Genomic DNA, 25,737 nt, shown 5'->3' with positions numbered 1-25,737 from the left:
TTGTCGAATTTTGGATTCCGATTTGCCATAAAATATAATTAACTGCTCGAAGGAAAAGTACTTGTCTACGTACGAATTCACGTATTGACGACTTTCGTCTGCTGTTTGGAATTCATTAACTGATTGGTAAACGACATCGCAATTAACTTAAATTAAAATTGTGGTCGTTCATCTTTCACCTTTGTAAGAATGCATTATTCGACTGGTAAAACTGCACAATATTGAAAGTTTTTGATAACTCAAGGATGCACGTGCACAGGCAAATGTGTATATAAATGAAAATCAATTTTTTCTACTTCCTATGGCACTGATCAGGCGTATCAATTTTAAACGTCAGCTTGCTAATTGCATAATATACTATTTACTATCCTATATCTCACACTTCATTCAAAAGTTTGCTTAGTGTCGAGAGGAGTGCAGCGAATTGAGGTTTCACAAACGAGCCTCTGACGAAGTTTATATACGTGCTGCATAGTATATTTTTTATACTTTAAAATATGCAGTTACCAGTTGATCGGGTTTGAACAGTGTCAGTCTAAGATGGCAGCTTCCTTAACTATGGCAGGTCAAGGGTTTGGGACGGTGCCATCACACATCGCTCAATAAATGGAATAACCGAAACGAACCAAAAACTAATAGTCGTAGAAAAAGTACGGAATGCAACACGTTCATAAACTTTTTCAGTGTTAAATACTCGATCCAGTGACATTTTAAAGTGGCACTTTGCAGAGGGTGTTTCAGAATTGGGAGTAAAAAAATATGTTTTTGATATCATTTTAACTAGAAATCTGTCAATTCTTGTTAGTTAGTTATCAATTGATTCGAAAGTGGTGTCGTTGAAATATATTTCGAAATAAGTATCGATTGACTCAACTTACTTTTTTTTTTAGGTTTAACCTTATTATAACACCCTTGAATCCGCAATATTAACAGCTCTATAAAGTTGCGTATTTGTTGCTATTTAATAATTAATATGTCTAATTGATAATGATTGCGAGAGTTCATAGATTTATTGTAACGGCTAAAATAATGCGCTACTACTACGCTATATAGAGACACTGCCTAATGCTGATAATACAGGAATTTTTGAAGCCATCATGAAAATTTGGGAAGCGTAATTTAACACGCATGCGCCATATTTTCAAAACTCATTTTCAACCAATAAGATTAGCGACCAATAGAGTTCGTTCATTCCAAAGTTTGTATATGTATAGTATGCAACAAGTTCGGTGCCGTTTACAGCACTTGTTGCATAATATTCTTTTTAATTGCAGCATTTTCCCTAAACAAAGTTAAGTGTTTAGAAATCAAAACATCTTAGATGTAAAGTAATAGATATAAGAAAGTGACTAACTGATACGAATTAAGGAAAGACCCGGGCAAGGTCCGTACTTTGCTTAGAATTTAATTATTTGGGGTTTTGTTAGGAAAGATACTTAATAATATTTATTTATTTATGTATGTATTTATGTTTAAATCTAAAATAAACTTACAAATTATTTTTATTACTTACTTAAAATTATTCACATAATATATCAGTATCACTATCGCTATCATCGTCTGTTCTAATTACGATTGTTCTGCTTTTTCTATATGTTTAACAGAATTTGCGCAAATTTGTGGAGGGATGTTAAAAACTTCGGTGTCTATAAGTTTGAGGACATTGGAGTTAACGCGGGGAAAAACATTATTACGACGAATGGCAGATTTCAGTTGGTGCCAAACATGTTCAATGGGATTAAATATACAGTGGTAACGCGGAAGGAAGCCTTAAAACTGTATGCCCTAGATTTTTTGCATAATTATAACAGACGTATTCTTTTTGTAGGTTCAAGCTTTGTAGAACCTCAATTAATTGCTTTTTGGTATAATCTTCGTGAAAATAAATGTCGTTATTATACATGTAGCTTTGGATTGTTCCTTTTGTGTCACACATTGTTGTTCTCTGTAAATCCTAATTTTTTCTAAATATTCCAGCCGCCATTTCCGAATTCAAAAAGATTCCATTAAAACTTGCCTTTTGTCATTTTTTTTTAATTTAAAACCCAAGTGTTGAATACACTTCCATAAGATAGTTCTGTTACATTTAACACCGGTTTCATCTTTTTCAAGCCTCCTAATTAAAATATCTAATGTGGGCATGCTTTGTCCTCGTATAAATCGTAAATTTTACGCCGTATTATATCTTGATCACTTTCATCTATACTCGAGGAAATGTCAGCATCGCTTCTGTTTTTCCTCGCTGAAATGGGATTATTCACAATTTTCCATACAGTTAATGTTGGAATTTTCGCCAATATGGCCGTTTCTTCTAAATATGCTTGCTTGCTGGCACCACGTTCAATGAGAGTCAAATAAACATTGTTCATAACTTCCTTAGTCTCAATAGAATAGTGTTTTCTCCATTTGGGTGGGAGCATCTTCTGAGATATACTAGACTCGCACATATTTTGCATAATTCGCACACGATTCAACGCACGCTGTATTACACACGAAATAAGAATGATTACTGATAAACTTAAACTAAGTAGCATACGAAAGCAAAGAATATTAATCACAGGTAGGTGTAAAATTATTTTCTATTACGGACCACAATTTTACCTGAATTTAAATTCCGAAACATTAGGTAATAATCTTGCTGCATTGTATGTTAATGACCACGCTTGAATAATCCATTCAAAAGCAATTGGTCACTTTCTTATATCTATGAACAGACCATACTTATTTCGTATACACCAGTCAATAAAATCGTTTTTTATGCTTTTATTTCTTGTAATTTTTTGTTGCAAACAAAATTCACACTGGGGCAGTTTTCAGTACGACTTTCCAAAATGCGACGCGCGACTGTAACAGAAAAAATTGATCGACTTTGGTGAAATATAGAAAACAACGTTCAGTGGACGTACCATAATCCGTTAACGGTAAACAAATTGAAACATTAAGCCACTCGATAGTTTGTTCGTGTCGGACAAAAATGGCCATTATAGTCGGCAATTTCCAATAATTTGTCTCGGCGCAGTCATGTCAAAGGAATGCACCAATTTGCGTAAATCTATCGATTTAAGTGACGCTTTCGAGTCGCGCCAGCATAATTAACAACATTGTAACAGCGGCTCGCGACTGATGCACGGTGGGAAAACTTTTCATCGCCAATTTCTTTCCTATTAAAAGCACACCTGTTGTGTGCTATCGTGCGTATATCCGGAACAAAATATCGATAATTTTATTATTACGGTTACCTCCTAAAGTATGGCACCCGAATCAACAAATTGAAATGGATCAATGGAGTCAATACAACAGTTAAGCAGTTATTAAAATTACAACCCTTATTGAATCTGTTCCCTGTTAGCCATTAAAATACTAAATACTTAAAATCATAGAACAAAAGGAAACATGGCTTCTGCATATATTAACTAAGAGAAATCGAAACATTTGTACTATCGCATTATTATAGACTAGATGGCATTTTTCATAAACTTGATTGCGGCTTAAGCGCTTCGGTAAATAAATTAATGTTACTTTTTACAAAACTTTGCGTTGGTTTTTGTTGACTCGAACTTGCTAACGTTTCGCCAATCATCCTGTCGGCTTCTTCAGAGCGTGACTGAAACTGTACCTGCTTATATATTGTTTGAGGGTGGCGCAGCTAAATGAGGGGCATAAACACCGTCTCGGGTGACTGATTCCCATATTGGCGAAAGGTAAAGACCTGAGTCGCACCTGAGATTGTTAGGTTGCTTATATAATTCTATGGACTCTCAGATTTTTCGTTGGTAGAAAAATTGATTACATGCAAGAGTTTTAGTTTTATCGAATAACATTTTATGTCCGATTTCGTGTTTGTGTTCCGCAACTGCTGATGAGTTTATTTGTCTTAGTCTTCAGGCTCATTTATGTTCTTTAAAGCTAGTTCATATTTTTCGTCCGGTCTCTCCAATGTATTCTTTGTCGCATATGCATGGAATGCTGTAAACTCCAGGCATCTCAATTTGATTTTCGGACAAGTGGTAAATCTGGTTTTGACGTTATATTCCTTTAGAACTTTTGATATGTGCTCAGTAATTTTTCGAATGTAAGGAAGGACAACATTGGCAAGCGTGGGATTGCTTTCGGCTTCATTGCTATTCGAAGGTTGTCGTGAAGTGTATTTTGTGATGGAACGCTTAATACCTTTAATGTTGAAATTATTAGGGAGAAGGTGTTTTAATTCTGTTTTCAGTGACTCGGGCTGATATAGTTTTACGGCTCTGCAAACAAGAGAGCTGATAACCGATGATTTTTCGGTCGAGTGGTGATGTGACAAGCATTAAGATATCGGGCTATGTGCGTAGGTTTTCTGTAAACACAATGACCCAATGTTAGGTCTGATTTTCTATTGATAAGAATATCTAAGAATGGGTGGTTGTTATTAGTTTCTAATTCCATGGTAAAACTTATGTTGGTGTGTAGAGTTTAAATGTCTAAGAAAATCAACTAGGGATTCTTGACTATGAGGCGAAATAAAAAAAGTATCATCGACGTAGCGTTTCCGTAATTTTGGTTTTAGACGAAAGGTGTCGAGAGCTTTCTTCTCAAAGACTTCCATAAATATATTCGCGATGATTGGAGAACCCATAGCTGTTCCCTAAGTTTGTTCAAAAATTTGACCTAAGACAAATAAACTAATCCGTGACCTGTTACCAATGTGGGAATCAGTCATCCGAGACGATGGTTATGCCCATCATTTAGCTCCGCCTCCCTCAAACGATATATAAGCAGGTACAGAGTAAAATGCAAGCCAGTTTCGAGTCAACAAAAACCGACGCAGGAGCAATCCAGATGTTTTATAAAAAGTAATACAGTAGCCTGGATCCCATTGTGCAGCAGATAGTGTTAATGCGTATTTATTCTTAAATAAGTATTTTTTCAAAACTTTCGACCCAGCTTCTAGTTTTAAAATTATACAGATTGGCAGAAGAACGGCAAGGATCAGATCTAATTAAAGTAGTCTTATTCTTTTCAAACAGAGAGAGCATCCGTGAAATGACGATTTGAGTAACTATTTTCAATATTATACAAAAAACATTATAACCATTTAACAAAAAGAGCCTGTGCGTTTTCAGAACTCTCACTTCTCTTTATTAGCGTCTGTGTTACGGCGAGAAAAATGTATGTATCGTCTCGTCATTGGTGAACTTTTGGAGCAAAGAATTTTGTGATTGGTTTCTTGCGATAAACTTAACTAGCACTGAAAATAGTATATTATGCAACAAGTGCGGTTAAAGGCATTTGACTCAAGAGTTTATTTAACACAAGCGGAGCGCAGCGGAGTGATTTAAAAAGTTTACCGAACGTGTTGCATGCTATACTTCTTCTACGACCGTTAGTTTTTGGGTACATTGTCGCACAACAACACGAATATATTCACTGCGATGGCCGTTAGAATTGATGTGGTAAACTGACGATTCCCATACGCAAGATCGGTGTGTATTAGGTATTTTACAAACGGGAGCAGAAAAATAAATTTAACGTGATACGTAATACGTGAATCTATAAGCAGATAAATACTTTCCTGCGAGCGGTTAATTATATTTTATGGCAAACCGTACCTTGAAGGCTCCTGCGGTAACCACAGAAATGTCACAAATCTCATTATTGAATTTAACTTTTACTAACCAGAGTTATATATCTGAAAATGGCCATAATGGTTACATAGCTGCCTAAAAACATTTTTTTCAAAAGTAACCAAAAGGATCTCCACTGGGATTTCCCCGTATCTATTGTTAAAACCAGACAAATTGGGAGCCATTAAATTTATTTAGATGTAAGAGTTCTAGATTAGTATCGAAACGAAATGAGGATGCGTAAACGTTGTTTTTGTCAGTCGCAGAGCTAATGTCAAGCGATATTTGTCAAGTGCTTTCCATAGAAGTTTAGTGTCGGATGAAAGACAAAGTTTAATTTCGCAATTACGTGGACGGAACATCCCTAACGGTGAAGTTTTGTCACACCTCCTACCAGTTATTACCTTTTCTACAGCTCCAAACTCCTTAAAGTCTATGAATTTTACAAACTTTTGCACATATTTTGGTTTTACTCGTGTGCAGACTACAAAAAAAATCCAAAAAGTAACAGACGTAATACAAATGGTCCATACAAATTTCCTACGGCAAAATTCTTACCATGCAGTTTAAATTTTATATATTTTGTCGTAGAACTACAATTATAAATTTTGAAAGATCGCAAGGGCATACTTATAAAGAACCAAGGGGAACCAACTACTCTAAGTTATGCTGTTGGATTTTTTGCATTTGGTATTTAACGATATTAATTAGGAAGCAATGCAGTTTTATTATTCTCTTATTATTATTATTATTCTTTTATTATTATTTCTCTATACTATTAAGGTCATTGTACTTATTTGCCGTCACCTAACCCCAAAAAATTAGTTACTCTTGAAGTTCAAGGTGGCTCCGGTGTCTTCTTCTTAATCCGTCATCGAGCGTCGCATAGTGGCGATTTTCGAAACGTTATCATACGAAGTTCCATGCTAAAATCCAACCTTATAAAAAATTGCTTCATATTTGTAAAGGCTTACTCAATTCTTGCTCTCATTTGATATGTTGTTGTAAGCAAGTAGTTTGTTTAATATCTGTTGTAAGTCAGCAATATTATCTGTCAAGACAACAGTATCGTCTGAATATCTGCATTGTAGATTCCGTCTGCAATGTCATCTAGAGCTTCTTCGAAGCTTATTTGATTCCTCTTTTTATACCTATGGATTCCGAAGTTGTCATTTTAATTTTGACTTCTGCTGATTGCTTCCAGTACAGTTCAGCAACTTCCTCGAACCCAAATCTTCTTAAAATTTCAATTCCAAGGGAATCTACAAGTCGCATTTTTGTTAATTTTCTCTACGATCTGCCCCGAAAATGTCTAAAATTGGTTATCCTACACAACCGAGCGACCATGCAGGAGTTGTCCGGGGGCATAAATTTTTTATATCGTTTAGCGAGACACTTGGATCCCAAGAATTTCGAACAATCTTACATCTACAGCGAACAACTAGAATAATAAATAAATTAATGCCGGACGTGTTGCTAATTAGCGAGTGCCATAAGCGAGCAAATTACAATAATTATTGAGTGAAATTATCGATCGGCCGAAACAAAAATGAATTCCTTGTTCAGAGATTAATGCCGGTACGGTTTCTCCTTTTCCGAGAATAAAAAATGTCCTACATGGCGTTTAAAGTTCTTAAAATATTTCCGCGAGTACCGACAAACGGGCGAGACAATTGAGAGTATGGCGGAAGGCGATCGGAACGTTCCATATGCGTTTTTGTTCTGTCAGACAAATATTCGGTGTTTCTTGCGCTCATTATTGCGGGACCATTTTCTATATCTGCTCAAGATCTTTTTTCAGTCGACAATGTGAACTTAAAAGGGTTCAGTTTTACATTAATAACAGCAGCTAAATGGAAATTAGTTTTAATTAAGCTGTGTGTGTGCGCGTGAAACTTTAGTATTGAAGTCTGAGAAAAAATTTTCCCGAAAAAATCCAGAAACAACAGCTAATGCGCTGTTTCCTTTTGTTAAAAATAAAACGTGTTTCGTAAAATTTTCCCATCAATTTTCCAAGAAGAGTAAATATTTGTCACGATGTCATTGGTTAAGCTCGGTTAAACAGCCCCATGACCCGATTTCCGTTTTACCTTTTTTGATTGAGTACACCATAATTGATGAATTTTAGAGGTTCGCCAATCTTGAAAACACAAGTGATACCTTGCAAACTTTTTGTTGATATTTCAAATATTTCATAATATCGACTTCAAGAAATTGTTATTCTTAAATCGTAAATTTTCATCCTTTCACATATGACCGAAATGAAAAGCTCTATCAAATTTTGAAAAAAAAAAGCTAGTCATTGTTTTAAAAGTCTAACTAATGTTAAGTTTCAAAAAAATAATCCAGTATTTTTTCCAAGGAATAAAAAGACAGGATAGCGTTCTTTGGGAACATACGTTTGTGTCTTATCAGTAATGTTGTAAAAGTGTTATTTGAAATGCTACTGTGTTACTTACGAGAGAAGGATTTCAAACAATTAATTTGCTGCGGGATTTGATTAGGTCTTATATCTTGCGTGTGTTTAAACTAACAATCGCTGAACCCAAATTGAATAAAGTAAACTTAGCTAGTTCAAGTTATTGATCAACTTAATGCATTTTTATTTAAAAGTCTAAAATTAATATTGTACTGCTTTGTATGTGTGAAAAATACCTCTTGAACACATTCATTTGTTGAAATTTTAAATTTTTTAGTTAACTCACTTTCTGATGCAGAAATACTTTGATTTTACTTTCCTAGTTCTGAAAACGTGAAATATGCGCCGTAATTTCTAAAAATACATTAGGAATTAAATTTATTTCCAACAGCTAGCTTAAATAGTCTGCTGTCCTAATTTCCTATGTAATAATTGCTATTAAGTCCCCATTCTATTTTGTGAATGTTTCCAACGTTTCCCACAACAGTTGGCAAAAATTTAAAAGGTCGCTTATCCAACGCCGACAACCAAATTGCCCATTACTTACAATATCGAAAATGATATTAAGGAAAGAAAGTAAAGACTTTTTTTCACATTTAAGGCCCCAATTTCCTCGATTGTAATCGATTTAAATAACGAGGGCCTTGTTATTTAAAATTTAAGCGAGATTCGTAACTTCTCACGTTTTTGCAATAAATTCGTATAAATAATGATCGTGTCCGTCCTGAAAATACTCGCTTTAGTTTTAATACAGTTGCATTACATGCTTTTACCGTGTAATATTGGTTTATTAACAAATCCACTGGACATACAGGATGGTACAAAAAGTTTCTATCTCGGGCTTGATTAGTTTGTTTCAATTGATCTGAAATAATTTTTTTCTACTCCCGTCTGTAAAATATCTAATTACCAACCGATCTAGCGTGCGGGAAGCTTCACTTTACCACGTCAGTTTCCCACGAATCCGAGCCATTTCGGACATTTTCGGGATTTTACCGCACGGATTTGGGAGCGATCGGATGATTTCGGAGATATTTCCCACGCTTTGAATTTTGCCGTTTGTCAATTCTGACGGTCATGTCATAAACTCATGAGTCAAATGCCGGTTACTGGACTTGTTGCATAATATACTATTGTTTTCAAACAGTCTTACGGATATAATCCGAATTTGAATGGAGATATCAACGAAAGTTTACCTCTTTATTTGTTATTTTATCTAAATATTAAAAATACGACAAATACAAATACGAATAACAAAACCAAACAATCCATTCAGTCCATGCAGTCCATTCCGCAGTACCATAGAATTACTAATAAGCATAATAAAGCAGTGTATTTTTAATATAGAGCTATAAAATAGCTTTAATATCCTATATATGTATTTAAAAATAGGTTTTTCAATTATAACTGGTAGATGAATTGCTTTCCTGCTCTGTTGATGATAGAAAATGTTTTGCAGGAAAATGATTCTAGTCAATAGCTGCTTCTGGTTCTATAGCAACAGTTTGTTTTACTTGTGGAGGAGATAAAGTGATTCCAACCAATTTATATTTTGGTTTATTGGATTTTTTCTTCTTTAACTTAATAAAAACAACGTAAATCCTACTTCTTATTAAATAAATTAATACATGTTGTAATATTTGCGACTCTAAGGATATTAGATATTAGATTATAGAGCTCTCTATCGAGCTTGCTGGAAGTGTCACCTCGAACATTTCCGAGGATGTTTTCGGTAGAATTTAACCTCTGATGGTATTTTGAGCTTTGTCAATTTTTTGTCAAATCACGTATCACTTCTTCATTTATTCACTTATTAACACGCCAAATTAAACTCGTGATTAAGGTGGCGTTTATCAAACTTGCTAAACATATTATCAGTTAGCTTCCGTATTTGGTGTTATTGGAACCTATAATATTTTACAAAAAACACTCTAGTCACGAGTTTATTTTGCGTGGAGAGGAGCGACTAGTATTTGGATAAATTTTGGAAAAATAGCACGGATACATTCACTGAGTCACGCGTGACGTGACCATCAAAACAATACAATCCATTTTTAAAATTAGCCGAAAACATCCGTGGTTAATGAAGCTGACACCTTAAAATGAAACTTTGTGCCCACTTGATCGCATAGATTGGATATTTTGGAGTAGAGAGTAGAAAAAAAATAACTGTTGTATTGTTCTCCGAATATGCAGCGATTCGTACGGGATATACTACATAAATTCTCCCCAAGTTAATACGCGTTGCATAATTAATTGTATTGATGAATTATGTAACGTTTGTGTAACAAGGTGTGAAAGTTACGTAATGTCGTTCATTTGGTCCGATTATTATTTGCATATTCTCGATTGTCTTCGGCAAGGTCGCCGGTAATAATTACAAATGTTGTACGGTATTTTTACTGTTATTGGTTATATTGCTGTTGCCTGGAAATGACAAAAAATCCGTTCCGCAATAACCGTACTCCAACGCAATGTCCAGTTATCCGTTTTGCTCTGTTCAAACCGCATAAATCATATTGATTGATTAAACCGAGTATGGCAACGCGTATCTAATGAGATTTAGACGAGCGTGACATATTAATTCAACCGCGTTGGTTTAATCCCCATTAAAGGGCGCTTTCTAACGATTTAAATCGTTGCGAATCACCGCATTGCGCAGTTCTTTTCGGCGGTCCGACAATATTTATGTTATTACAATCAAGAGCAAAGAAAGTAAACCTCTCATCCTTATTCGTTGGTGAAACAAGTAAAAACGTGTGTACCACATGACAAACGCCTTTTTCGCTTTTGTGCGGGAAAGGTGCTGAATTTTTATTTAGACTTTTCTACCGGCGCCTTTTATAATATTCATGCTTGGCCGTTTCGCCTTATATGGAAGAGACGACGCTTAAAGCCGACGAAGCACCTGCGTTATTTAAACATTTTCTTTTTACGCGCGACGCGATAAGATCTTCATATATTGATTAATTTATAAACTTTGCTTTTCTATTTATCTATAAAAAACGATAGACCACAGCGGGTTATTAAATTATTATTCAAGCGGTTTCCTGAAAAACGTGTTGCTTTTTTGTTTTTTTGTCCATTCGAATAACAGGGTTTTGTATGTCTGTGGTTGTTGAAAAAGCACAGCATGTAGAAAAAGCGTAGTTGATTAAAACGTCTTTAGTCGTTCGTCTATTAGCTCCGCTAATGCCAAATCCGACTGGTGACTAAAGTGACGTTTGTCAAACTTGTTGAATAATATAGTATTACAGAGAAAAACTCCCATAACCGGACACTCACGGTTCCTCAGGTTTTGTTCGCTTATTAGAGGTGCATGAAAAAAAAAACAACATAAATCGTAAATATGTATTACGTGTAGTTCTTTAAAAATATACGAAAACTATAGAAAGAAATGTAGATGAATGAACTTTAATTATTTATTTACAGACCCTATGATACTAGTCTGACGCATATTTATTATTTTTTGCTTTAACAAACTGAACTGAGAATGATTTTCTAAATTTTTAAGATGTTGCAAAAACTTTTAGATCGGTATTTATTTTTAAGGCTTCATTATAGCTGTTAATTGTTCTAGGTTCCACACTATCATATTCTTGATCGCTGTCTTCTTCGGGTTCAGGTTCTTTCATGTTTTCAATTGCATCTTCAATGTTCAAACTAAAGGAGACTGTAATATTGGCCATTCCGAGATAGTTTCCAAGATTTTCTTGCGTTCCATTTCAAGTATCGTAGATAGTGGCATATTATCTTCTGGATCCCATTCCATTGATGCAGAAAAATCATTATTTTTTTGAAAACCAGCTAATAAAATCAAGTGCTTCTAAAATATTTACAGACTTTGCTAAACTTGACGCGGACGTTACTTGATCCATCTTTGGTAAAATGTGCTTCAGTATGAGTCCAACGATAATAGAATTTAACATTTTGTCTGTATGATACCCTGATTTAGAATTTGACATACTGATGTTATATATGGAGGCAAGAAGATCATTTTTATGTTTTGTAAATTTAACTCACGGGGGATCGATGCTGCGTTATGCAAGAATAATAAAATTTTTCGCTTTTGTAGGGCCATTTTTCTATCAAATTGTAACAATCATTCATTCATAATGTCTCGTGCCATCCATGCTTTCTTGTTAAATTTCCATATTGCCGGTAAATTTTTAATTGCTACCTTCACCTTCACGAACAAATCTTCTATTTGTCGTGCCATATTAGTAAAAAGTAAAATTGAAAAGCTTTCCATCACTACATTTTTGGGATTTCAAAGCAAGTGTTTTGTTAGGTAAGACTCGAAAGAAAAGGCCAGTCTCATCGGCATTGTAAACATCGTGTGGCTGATATCTTTAAACTGATTTACGTCTTCTTGACTCACATCTGCTGATTCTCCGCATGTCTCTTGCGCCACTTTTCCAGCCATCCATTGGAAGCTTCAAAAATTTCGAACCTTAAGTTTTTCGGATATTTCTTGAGTCTTGGCCTTTACTAAGTGCCTGCTATTGCAATGTTTTGACCTCGCAACCGAGAAAATCAATCAAAACACACAATTTGAAGTCCCTCAGTTTTTTCAAAATTTCTTTTTTGATCAATATTGCCTCCCGACTCCCACTGTACATGAATGCTGTCGCTTAAAAGGGTAGGCAAATATTTAAATAGGAGTGTCCGCCTAATAGATTTGTCCGTATTTAGAGGTTTCACTGTATTTGAAATGAAATGCATATATTATATATGATATATGATATGATATATAATAAATATAAATATATAAACTATTTTACATCATCTGACAACAAAAATCATCCAGTTCCGGTACTGTAGATTTCGCATTTGTACGTTTAGTAATATCAAAGTAAAATATACAGCATAAAGATTATTGAAAGTCGGGATCATCACAGACTAGTTTTTAACATTGAGGAATAAATAAAACTTCGCACGTAAAGCTGATGTGAAACTCCGTAAGGAATGATCACTGCGCAATAGATTAAAATTGTGCAAATACCGCAAATTAAAATAAATAATTCGGTACTGAACAAGTGCGTATTGAATGCAACCATTGATTGTGACATTTCACAGTTTCTAATAATAATAAATACTGAAAATAGAGAAACAAGTTTGAAGTAAATGAAAGCACCGTTCGAAGATTGCCCTAAACAGCAAGAATTCCTACATACATATTTTTTAACAATTTCTGTAAATTTAAAATTTAGTTTTTTATAACATTGCTTTTTTTGTTACTTGATAACAAATTCATCTATTTCTACAGGTTCATATCACAAATTTCATATGAACTATCAATACTTTAAAGAAGCATTAAGTTCAGTTTTTGAAAATTTTGTTGACACCTAAAACTGAAAATATAAAAATATCCAACAACTCTCATGTGAAATATAAGTTTGACCCAAAAAATAATTGGAGAACGCAATTTATTTGTTTTGCTCTTTAAAGCCATTTTCAAATCTCGACCGAAATTTTCAAAATTCCTGTATTTCGATCTGAATAAAATGATCTGCATAAAAACAAAAATACCTATATGCAAGAGGGTTTTAATTAACTTACAATATTTCGAAGCGCATTTGCTTATTTTTGCAATGTTCTTGTTATAATGGGTGTTTTTCTTCGATGTATAGAACTTTAAGTTGCAATAAAACAACGATGGATTATTCCATTGACATGAATTTTATTTATCCGAAAGATAATCCTTGTGGCATTACATTTTAAATATGATTTCTGGCATATGACAGCCACGGCTGGCTCGGATGTAGTCCAATCTGGACGTCCAATTTTCGATGACTTTTCCAACATTTGTCGCTGTATATCGGCAATAACACGGCGAATGTTGTCTTCCAAATGGTCGAGCGTTTGTAAATTATCCGCGTAGACCAATGACTTTACATAGCCCCACAGAAAGTAGTCTAGCGGTGTTAAATCACAAGATCTTGGAGGCCAATTCACAGGTCCAAAACGTGGAATTAAGCGGTCACCAAACGTGTCTTTCAATAAATCGATTGTGGCACGAGCCGTGACATGTTGCGCTGTCTTGTTGAAACCACATCTCCTGGACATCATGGTTATTTAATTCAGGAATGAAAGAGTTAGTAATCATAGCTCTATACCGATCACCATTGACTGTAACGTTCTGGCCATCATCGTTTTTGAGGAAGTACGGACCAATGACTCCACCAGCCCATAAAGCTCACCAAACAATCAGTTTTTCTGGATGTAACAGTGTTTCGACATACACTAGAGGATTAGCTTCGCTCCAAATGCGGCAGTTTTGTTTGTTGACGTAGCCATTCCACCAGAAGTGCGCTTCATCGCTAAACAAAATTCGGTTATGAAAATCGGGAACAACGGCAATCTCGTTTTGGGCCCATTCGACGAATCTACGCCTTACTTGATGATCGTTTGGCTTCAATTCTTGCACGAGTTGGATTTTGTAAGCACGTAAAGCAAGATCGTTCCGCAAAATCTTCCATAAAATGGATGGACACAGATCCAATTCCTGTGCTCGATGGCGGATGGACTCATTCGGGTCTTCCTCGATGCTACGCTCTACAGCAGCAATAGCTTCTTCTGTACGCACCGTACGGTGTCTCTGGGGATGCGAGTTATCAATAAGAGTAAACGCGGTGCGAAAACGTTCCATGGTTAATCGAATTAACTGCTCCGATGGACGATTTTGTCGACGATAAAATGGACGTAGTGCGCGATACGTATTCCACACAGAACCATTATTTTCGAAATAAAATTGCACTATTTGCAAGCGTTGTCTATTCACGATGAATTGCCAAACCAAACTGAGATTAAATCACTTGACAGCTGTTAAATCGGTCGCCATCTTGAACAGTAATGCCAACTTAAAGTTCTATACATAAAAAAAACACCCATTGTAATTGTTCTGTACTTTTATCTACTTTGGTTCTTTTACTGTACGGGATAGTAACAAATCTTGATACTATTGGTTTAACCGGATATATTGTTATTAATTTTCCTTTATTGTTGACAGTATATCAATAAAATATAAGATTGATTAGAGTAATGGACGTCTTCAACATTGCACCTATTCTGTTATACTCAGCAACGCAAAATTAAATTTATGAACATATGTTTGCACAATTACGAGTGTTCTTGTTACATACATTCTTTGGGAATTATACCTGTGGCTCAACCAATGAATGGATGCATATTTATGAACTTTTTATGGTATTATGGTCATCCCATCGATGACCTAATCTTTTGTCTTTCTTATATAGTCATTTTCAATATACGATTTTATCTATTACACTTAATTGCACGTTGCATGTAATTTATTACTCCAACTTTGGTTCATAATTATTATTGAACATCGAGTCAATGTGATGTACGGCGTGAACAAACAACATAGTCGGCACTATTGCTAATTTCTTTATTATTGAAGCTCCAGGTTGGTAAAATTTTTAAATTTGCTGAATTATTTTCTACTTATTAAAGTGGTCGTGGAAAAACAATTGAATATCTTGTCTTTTCTCGACCCTCCATCTTTGATTGCAATAGTCGGGGAATACCGTTTCTTACGAGTTGAGGTTTAACGTATACCGATAAAAAAAATGATCTGCATGTCACTTACCTGCTTTCGTTTGTTTGTTGATCGCCAAAAAAGGGTTTTGTCGATCCCCTGCAAATAAAAACGAAAATGTATAAAAATTGTTATTAGCCGAAATTCACATACTAGTATATAATAATAATAATAATAATAATAATAATAATAATAATAATAATAATAATAATAATAATAATAATAATAATAACAATAATAAGGACAATATGAATTACACAACAAATCAAATTTTGACAAAAAGGACCCACTCTCGATAATAATAACCGTTCACCAACACCTTTCTAAAAGAAAAATGTTGGCGAGAAGGCCAAGGCCCTAGACCTACAATACCATCGAACCCAGAAGCGCGCTGACATATCGCATAACTATTAATTGTAGAAGAAAAGAAGTTAGAAAAAAAGGATGTTGTGGTAAGTATATTGCCATTAAAGCTCAATTGGTAACTGCTTGAAACATGACTGAAAAAGGAGACCCAACCCAACATAACACTAAAGATATATCAAAATAGCTTTTTAATATTTGAATTAATTATTCTAAAAGTAGATTTTGTTCTGTATGTAATTTAGATTTTATTAATGGTGTGTGCAGGTAGCTCTAATTTCCTCATTTCACTGGTAAGACTATTCCATATCTTTATTGCCACATAGGCAAATGATCTGTGAAATGCTGACGTATCTGGCTTTAAGTTTTATTATTAATGTGAAAATCAAGTGACAGGAATCGACAAAAATCCAACCTAAATTTTTAGCGGTGTTTACAACTGGAATGACATTATTTTCAATCTCAACGTAGATTCTTCGTTCCATGTTTTCTCGAATGTCCTTATTTTCTATGGATGATAATAATTTGAGATTTTTGAGGATTAAGTTTTAGATTGTGTTAAACTTTTGTTGAACTTCTGCAGTGGATTGGATACTGATTGGTAAATGAAGTTCAGAATCGTCGGCAAACTGTTTAAGCTTAGAATATGTTACACTTATATCAGACACATATAAAGAAAAGAGAATTGGGGAAACTACTGATCCCTGTGGAACATCTTGCTTAATCGACTTAAATTCGAAAGTATGTACCAAAGACGTCGTTGTTGTACTTTTGTAATTACAACTCGATTGTATTACTTGATAATCGAAAATACTTCAATTTAGCAAATAATAGAATGTGACTCAAAGTGTCAAACTCAATTCAATCATAGCTATACAAGTACCATTCCTAATTATACCTGGCATCATTTACTATGCCAACTCGTGCTATTGTGGTGCTAAAATGTTTTATAAATCTTGATTGACAATCGGGTATGAGATAATAAATATCTAAAATGTCAGTAATTTTCTTACATACATGTTGATCCAATATTTTAGAAACTGCTGGAAGTATGCTTACAGGCCGCAAATCTTTGAGTTGTTTAGGGTCTGCAATAGGTTAAATGATGGCCTTTTTTCAGATAGGTAGGCATTTATCGTCCAAAATGCAGGAATTTATGATGTGTATTAATGCACCAGGACAACAAGCAACGCAGATTTTTGTATCTCGAATTAAGAATCCATCCAATCGCATTTGAAGTAATGCCTGTGATTATTTTTTCAAGATCGGTTTGACTAATTAGCCGAAAGTTTGTTTGTTCCCATATTACTGTTGTAAGAATTTAATAGATGGTTGAATGTGGTATCAGGTAAATTATCAGTATTTTGAAAAAAATTATGGATATCTGTGCACTTTTGGAGCTCTTCTGGATTCTCGAAGCGACTTTAATTTTTAGATATATTTACTTTATTAGCGGTTCTCCAGAATTCTTGACCTCTTTAAGTTATTTTGCATAATTCCTTAGTTGTCTATCATATGTAACATAAAGAGGAGACAAGAATATGTATTTATGGTTTTTATATTTTATACTTAATTGGATGCCATCATTCAATAATCTGCACTATCATTGCAGTGTCTAGGTTGTGTTTTTCTTCAAGTTGAACTATTGTTTTCGAAGCGAATAGACAAACATTATTCTACTTAATATCTCCATCATTAGGATTACTTATATGTAAAACTTATAGACAAACATTATTCTACTTAATATCTCCATCATTAGGATTACTTATATGTAAAACTTATTTTGGCGCTTGTGACGAAATTTACTGCCATTTTTCTTATAACTTAACGTTCCTTTGTTGGTTTCGCAAGTGAGACGCCTCTAAAACTTGGCTAGGTGTGATACAATCGTTTCAAAATTATGACGTTTTCGTTGGGATTTATCGCTTTTTTATTACACACCCGCCGAGATTTTACGGGTTTGGGTTGGGTAGCGCGAACGTCGACGTAAATCTTCCAAGCAACGTAGAATTAAATTTAACACGCTTAACAACGAAATTCCCCAAAACGTGATTAATACGGGCAATAGAAAGTGTAGTTTTCGGTTAAATCGGGTCTTGAGAGATGTAATTTTAAGATAATTGTATTGGCCTTCTAATAAATACCTGTAGCGATTAACGATAATTAGTTATTTGCCTAAGCGAAAACTTTGCGACCTTGGTGCAATTTGAAGTAGGTATATAATAGGGTTGGTAGCAGGTGGAGATTTTAACACTACGTTGTGTATAATTAAAATATCCCACCTGGTTCTCCAACATTTTTATTAGGCTCAAACTTGAGTATTTAATCATTCCAGTACATAGTTATTATATTGCATGTAAATTATGCGTTGTGCCAACGATTGTTGTTAAAAGATCGTAAACAATATGTCTATACAAATCACTATGCAGCCGTTGCCGTAGTGGTTGTATGACAATAGGCGGAATTTGCATAATAGGTTTTCTAATATATATTTGAACTACTATTATTTGAAGACATTATTCGCGTCTCTTAAAAATTAAAAATGGCAGGTTACTTTTGTTCAAGTTTCTATACTTTACAGATATACGGTTAGGTATTGTTAAAGAAATTGAGGACGAGAAAAATTGTCTAAGCACGGCGATAACGTTTAACGAAGTGTCATGTAAAAATAAAATATTTTTGAATCCAACTAGTGAAACCGAGATTGCTAATGTTTTAAAAAACCTCTAGAAAAATGTCGTACCAAGACGGGATGGTGTAACATATCAGGATCTTGAATGAATACATTGTGTCAAATATAACGATCCACTATGCGATTTGGAAATCGAAATACCTGGAATACGAAAAAAAGTTTCACGAAATATTATAATTTTTTTGATACAGGGTGTCCCAAAAGTGTCCACCCCGACATTAACTTTGTTATTTTAAATGGGACACCCTGCATATTTCGACCCTTTTGGAATCCTTGGTTAAAATAAGAGTCTCTTTCTTAAGAAATTCCTATTTGAATTTTGCACAGTTTAGGCATAAATTGAGATTACGTTGAAGCACTACTCAAATAATTTGACAGATGTGCCTCAGCTTATACAGGGGGTCCCAAATAAGTGGTGTCGCTTTGGCGAATTCAATTAACAAAATCTCAAGATTTTCAAATGGAACACACTATGTTTTTATTCAGATATCAATTCTAGGACAAAAAACTTATTTTGTAATTCATTTTATACTTAAATTTTACTTCCTCCTCCTCCTAAGTGCCGTCTCTGCTGAGGTTGGCGACCATTGTGGCATACATTTCTCTGTTCTGGGCTTGATGTATGAGGGCATTTCCATCTGTGTGGTTCCAGTCCCGGATATTTCTCAGCCATGATTTCTTCTTTCGGCCTATGTTCCGTCTACCCTCTATCTTCCCTTCCAATATCAGCTGAAGCTGTTCGTGCTCTTGGTGGCGCATGATGTGTCCGAGGTAAGCGGTTTTACGTATTTTAAGGAGCGTGTACAAGTGTGCTCGTGTGTTCATTTTACGTAGCACCGTCTCGTTAGTTGTGTGGCTTGTCTAACTGACCCGAAGCATACGTCGATAAAGCCACATCTCGAATGCGTTGAGTTTCTTGATGTCGTCTTGCTTAAGTGTCCATGTCTCACAGCCATAAAGCAATAGAGCCCATACGTAGCATTTAAGTGCTCTTAGTCTGAGAGTTATTGATAGTCTCGGATGACATAGCACTTTACGCATATTTAGAAATCCAGTTCTGGCGATTTCTATTCTTCTTCTTATTTCTTTTGAGTTGTCCAGTTGGTTGTTGACTTCTCTGCCCAGATAGATGTAGTGTTGCACCGTTTGAAGTCTGAGACCATTTATCATAATGTTGGTTATGTGCCCCTGTGAGGATCTGTCAAATACCATGGTCTTGGTCTTAGCGGTATTGATTTCCAGGCCCATTCTTGAGCTTTCTTCATTTAGGATGCTCATCAAAGTTTGCAGTTGTTCTTCCGAATCTGCTATCACCACGGTGTCGTCGGCGTACCTTATGTTGTTGATAATGTTCCCATTTATTTTAGCTCCTTCGGGGCAGGTCTGTAATGATGCTTTCATTATAGACTCCGCGTACACGTTGAATAGGAGTGGGGACAGTATGCATCCTTGTCTTACCCCTCTTTCTATATTTACGTATTCGGTGTTTCCAGTCTCCGTTGGTACGCAGCCCTTATGGTCCCAGTACATGTTGCGGATGATGATTATATCTCTACCATCCAGTCCTATTTCCATCAGAATTCGTATTAATTCCTCATGCTTTATACGGTCGAAGGCCTTTTTGTAATCGACGTAGCACACATAGAGTTTCCTTTGGACTTCCATGTTTTTTTTTGTTTTACTTACTTTTTGAAATATTCGAGGTTTAAGATAACACCCGTATAAATTCTTGTTGAATTTAAGGCTGCCCATTAGGTCACTTGTAGGCAATATTAGGTATTTCTTAAATAGAAAAAACATGATACTACTTCTTTTAAAGATACAATCCTCCAGATATACGAATAAAACCTATTGCTAACAATACAGGGTATCCATTAATACGTGGAAATTTTGAAAAAATGGACTCTATACTACACACTTTAATATGTTGTCAGAAATGTCAAAGTTTGTTTATACCTTAATGATACCAGCTGAAACGGGCATTTTAAGAGGAACATTTTTAACTAAACTTTTTTATAGATTTATTTATTCAAATTTGTTTCCTTGGTTAGTTAGCCTATAAACTTTAATTATTAATTTTTGTTATTATGTATTTCCAATCAAACTGGTCAATTAATTATTAAATGTTCCTTTAATTAAGAATTCTGAAGTTTTATTAAATCTCTATTGCTAGCATTAGGTTTTATTTAAAAAATACCTAATGTTGCCAACAAGTGACTTAATGTGGGCAGAAATTCAACAATAATTTCGAATATCTGAAAAAGTAAGAAAAAATTAAATATAAGATAAATTACAAACTTATTTACCTATTTTTTTTGTCCTAGAATTGATATCTGAATAAAAATATAGGGTGACCCATTTCAAAATCTTGAGATTTTGTTAATTAAATTGGCCAAAACGGCACCACCTATTTGGAATACCCTGTACAAGCTGAGGGGAATTGGTCAAAATGATTGAGTAGTGCATCATCTCCTTAGTCTGTGGTTAAGTTTTCGTTGCAATATCTAGATCAGTAGAGTCACAATACCTTTTTATATGGGCAATCAAAATATGAAAAAAAAAACACATAACCTCAATTTCTGCTAAAACTATGCAAAATTCGAATACGAATTTCTTAAGAAAGTGACCTTTATTTTGTATCAGGGATTCAAAAAATTTTGAAATGTACAGGGTGTTCCATTTAAAATAATCGTTTTATTTGGCACACGGTGTACCTATCTTAGTATTAATAAATAATATATTGGTTACTAGAGAATTTCCTGCTATAATTTTTAAAGTATCACTCTTATGAAGGCTCGAGTGGCATGTTTTCTAGAAAGGCGCGTTACTTTTGACCCGTTTCGGGGAATGTGGTTCTGGCTGTATTCGTGGACTTAAGAAAAGCCGATCATGGTTTGTTTATCGATAAGATTGAACAAATGGGACTTACAGGGATTATGTCAAACTTAATTAGAACATACTTAACCAACCGCAGACAATACGTAACACTGGAGGACTGCAGTAGCAGAGTTATGATTAATAATTGTGGGGTCCCTCAGGGTTCCGTCCTTGGGCCCGTTTTGTATAAGTTGTATGTCTTGAGTCTGCGTTTGACTGGATTGGGAGCACAATATTACATATTTGCAAATGCTACGCTCTTAATTTATACATAAAAAAATCACAAGTATTGGCAAATATAGCAAACAATGACTTAAAAGGTACTACAACTGGCTATTAAATAACAAATTAGAAATAAATATTGAAAAAACTAAATAAATTTTATTTAAACAAAAAAATAAAAATAATAATAACTGCAACACTAAGATAAATAATTTTACTTAGGAAATAGTTGATAAAATAAAATATTTAGGGCTTATGCTTGCCGAGCAGCTAAATTGGGATGCTCACATTAGTCATATAGAGAATAAAATAGTTCCCCTAGTTGCAGAGTTATACAGACGTAACTATTTTTTAAGTGAAACTACAAGTTATAAAATTTATAATGCGTATTTCTTGTCCTTAATTAGATATCGTATTGCAGTCTGGGGTACATGTTATAAAACAAACTTGAACAAAATAAAATAACACAAAATAAAATCCTTAAAACTCTATTTAATTTCGATTATAAAATGAAACGCTGCATCATTCACTTCAAAATAATCCGATTGAAATCGTATTAAAATTTGAACAATCTAAAATCTTTAAAATAATACAGAACAAAACTAAAACCAACACAACTTAAGAAATCACACTGACATACAGTTACGGACTGCCACAACAAATAAAGAATTGCAAAATCCAATAAATGGGGCCTCAAATACTACATTATGAAAAATTATAAAATTTTTGTTAAAAACTTAAAAATTATTTATGCAATGAAATAATACATTCGGTTCCAATGCTTAATGCATTGTTTAAAAAGTTACCTAAGTTCAAGTCTAGATAGTATAATAGTGTATTACAAATAATTATAACACAATAAAGGATTATTTAAAAAAAAAAAGATATACTTATTCTGGATTTCTCCTGCGTCGAGTTCGTTATATTCTGGTGGCTCATGGAGAGTGCTTTCTGAAACTGAGAGGCGAATGCTCTGTACACCTCGGTCAAAACCCGAAGCAAGAGAAATCGAGAAGAAGTGTATTTACAAATTCTCACAATCTGCGGAAGTTTCTTTGCAAAATTTATTCTAGTTTGAGTAATGTAAACCAGAGAAAAGTCGAGGACCAATGGCAAAAGATAATTGAAAAGTGAAAAATTTTAATTTTATCAAAAATGAGTATAACTACTAATTTTCAATATGGGTCATATTACACTTCAAATAACTTTTAATTTTTGAACAAAATTTCTCCAGAAATAACAGACGCATAAACTAAACAGCAACAGAAATACAGAAGGCTAGCTATGCAAAATTTAAATACTTAACTCTAACAAAACTTGGCAAATAAAATTGAAATTCTACACCAAAAGCATGAGGAATTAAATGTAAATATCTCTTAACGAATTTGTGCATTAATATACATGACTAGGTATAAGGTTATGACGAAAACTTAACTGCTACGTATTTTCCAAAATAGGATTAATTACTCACAAATGCACAATGCAAAATTTACACCGTATAAGGATATGTACTTTCTGGCTGGTTATAAAGCGGAAGTCTTTAAATATTTTCAACCTTCCTGTATACAAAACTACAGTAAATACTACCCACGCATTTAGTTTCAATTTTATGTTTATTTTGATATAATTTTTTGGAAGAAGTGAATGAAAACCAATTTTTATTTTCGAGATTCTATGTCTCATACAACATGTGGTCTAGTTTTTTTCTGGAATCAAGTAAAAAATATTGGACTATTTTGTCCGATTTATAAGGATCTTAATGTATTTAGGTGTTTATTTGCCAATTTGATTAAAAGTAATTTAAGTGCTCATAGTAAAATTAAAATTAAAAAAATTTGAAAATTTAAGATATTGGTGGAACACACTTTCTCTACAATTAAGCCTTATAATAATATGGCAATTACAGTGTATTAGTCAAAACTGAAGCGACCCTAATATCATGTGCATATTTGAAACAGCGTTAACTTTTACAAAGGAAGCCCAACCATTTTACATGAAAATATAGGGTTTTCCGAAGTCGAATTGGTTTTTGTTTTGGATAAAAATAAGGTTTTAATAAGACCTTTAAGAAGAAGATGATCCAGTATCTTTAATAATTATCGAGGAACTAAACACTGTATATTTTTAGGCTCGCAAAACAAATATAAGGGATTGAGTGAAATATTTATTATTATTATTATTATTATTTAAGTCCTACATATCATTTTTTATCAAATATATGTAATTGTTTACAGTTATATTCCCGATTCAGCATTTTCACTAAATTACTGCATTTGTAATCAGTAAATGTAAGGCAATTAATTAATAATTCCTAGATCTGATAACTTTTTAGCCTAACCTCAATTATTTATTTTGAGACTTAGCACTGAATTCTGCACAAAAGGTTATACAGGGTAATGCGTTAGTGCGTCAGGCATTCACAGCGTCCTTATTTACAAACAATTTTTAAGACACACCCTGTATTTTTGAAAATTTAATTTCAACGACTTCTCACAGGCGTGCTTGGCTTATCTTTGGATTTTCAGCAACTGTTAATGAAACTGCTAGCTGATGTTCCTAATTTGTAGCCAGTTTGGTTCTTTCTTCCTTTTTATAGTCCGCACAAAAATGATTACAAGAAACTAGAGGTGTCACAATTATTTGTTGTTAAAAAGTACCGATTGTTTCTTCACAGCTTGCTAGGATAACATTTCAATTCTCGGGCGTTCATGGCTGATAATTTCCCAAATCAATGCACTAATTTAATGAGGATATTTATGGTTTTTGGTAAATGTCTCTAAAACCATTGAAAATTTTAATTCATTCGTAACAATGAAATATGTTTGTAATTAATTTCTGCATTAAATATAATATATAGGATGTGCCATTTAAAAATACTGAGAAAAGCTGATTTAAAAGTTGCCATTTAGTATTAGCATTACTGATCACATTCTGTAACTGGACAAAACCAATCTAATCAGACTTTTTTCAAGCGTGAAAACGATCTTTTCCTATTTTTATTTATTGCTCCTGAAATGTCGAAGCAAATAAAAAAATATGTGCCAAACAATACAGGGCAATGTCATTAAAACTATATGTGAAACTTTTTTGGAAAACTCTGTATATTAAAAAAAAACTAAAATATGCACCAACCCATATCCTACAACTTTTGTTTCTACTGTTGCAAGTAGTTATTAATCAAATCCAAAAAAATACACTCAGCCTAAAATGCAACATTTTCAAAAAGTGCATATGTCACGTGATTATTTTAGATTTTAGATTAACTTGTTCATTTGAGTACGAATTCAAATCCTTCGTTGATGGTATTTGTGCTTTAAGAAGCAGTTTCCGTAACTTTTTTTGCGAATAGCTTAAATATATTGGTGTAAACATTTTCGTTTTTCCGAAAATTTCTTGACTGTTATTGTCGTTACTATTCTGGATAATGATTTCATAACTTGAAAGCTTGGCAGAAAAAATAATCACACTATAATGAAACGAAATCTCTTTGACAATTCTAAGGTTAACATTAACATAAAACCGTGTTTATAATCTAGTCAGTGTGTGGCGATTTGCATTTTTTTTTAATAAGTTTAACAATAATAATAATAATACTAATAACACATGAGGAAAAGAGAAATATTTATCTATAGAGTTTGCTCTCAATAGTTTTTTAAAATTTTATTCATCAAGCAAATTATATAGCACAACTTAATAGAACACCTACAGAGTAGCCATAAAAGAAGTACCTAATCATTTACTCGCGTTGCATAAACAAATTAATTGCACGACATTGTTATACTTTATCAATGTCCGCGCGCTGCTTTCGGGATTATTATTTATGGCTGCAATTAATTAACTTATTTGACTTTCGTTAGCGAGATACAATTATTTTATTCACAATTATTAATCATTAAACCATCTATTAAACGATCACGCTGCGGGGCAGTCCCTGCACGGGCGCGGAGTTTTTGCCGTTTTGGTGAAGCCGTAATTTGGATAGTTTAAACAATAGTTCGAC

General features: G+C 33.8%; 1 protein-coding gene across 3 annotated transcripts in view; it reads right to left on the bottom strand.

Moving 5' to 3' along the window:
- LOC132698366 (angiopoietin-2) overlaps positions 1–25,737 on the bottom strand; it is a 177,158-nt gene that overhangs the window by 35,824 nt on the left and 115,597 nt on the right. For all 3 annotated transcript variants that reach the window (XM_060664378.1, XM_060664379.1, XM_060664377.1), the window contains one exon: positions 15,635–15,682. In XM_060664378.1, coding sequence (XP_060520361.1) covers positions 15,635–15,682 — 48 coding nt within the window. The remainder of the gene's footprint in view (positions 1–15,634; positions 15,683–25,737) is intronic.

Source organism: Cylas formicarius, unplaced genomic scaffold (genome assembly GCF_029955315.1).
Source record: "Cylas formicarius isolate icCylForm1 unplaced genomic scaffold, icCylForm1.1 PGA_scaffold_2__14_contigs__length_35257938, whole genome shotgun sequence".
Classification (NCBI taxonomy): Eukaryota; Metazoa; Arthropoda; class Insecta; order Coleoptera; family Brentidae; genus Cylas; species Cylas formicarius.
This window is presented reverse-complemented; position numbering and strand designations above follow the sequence as displayed.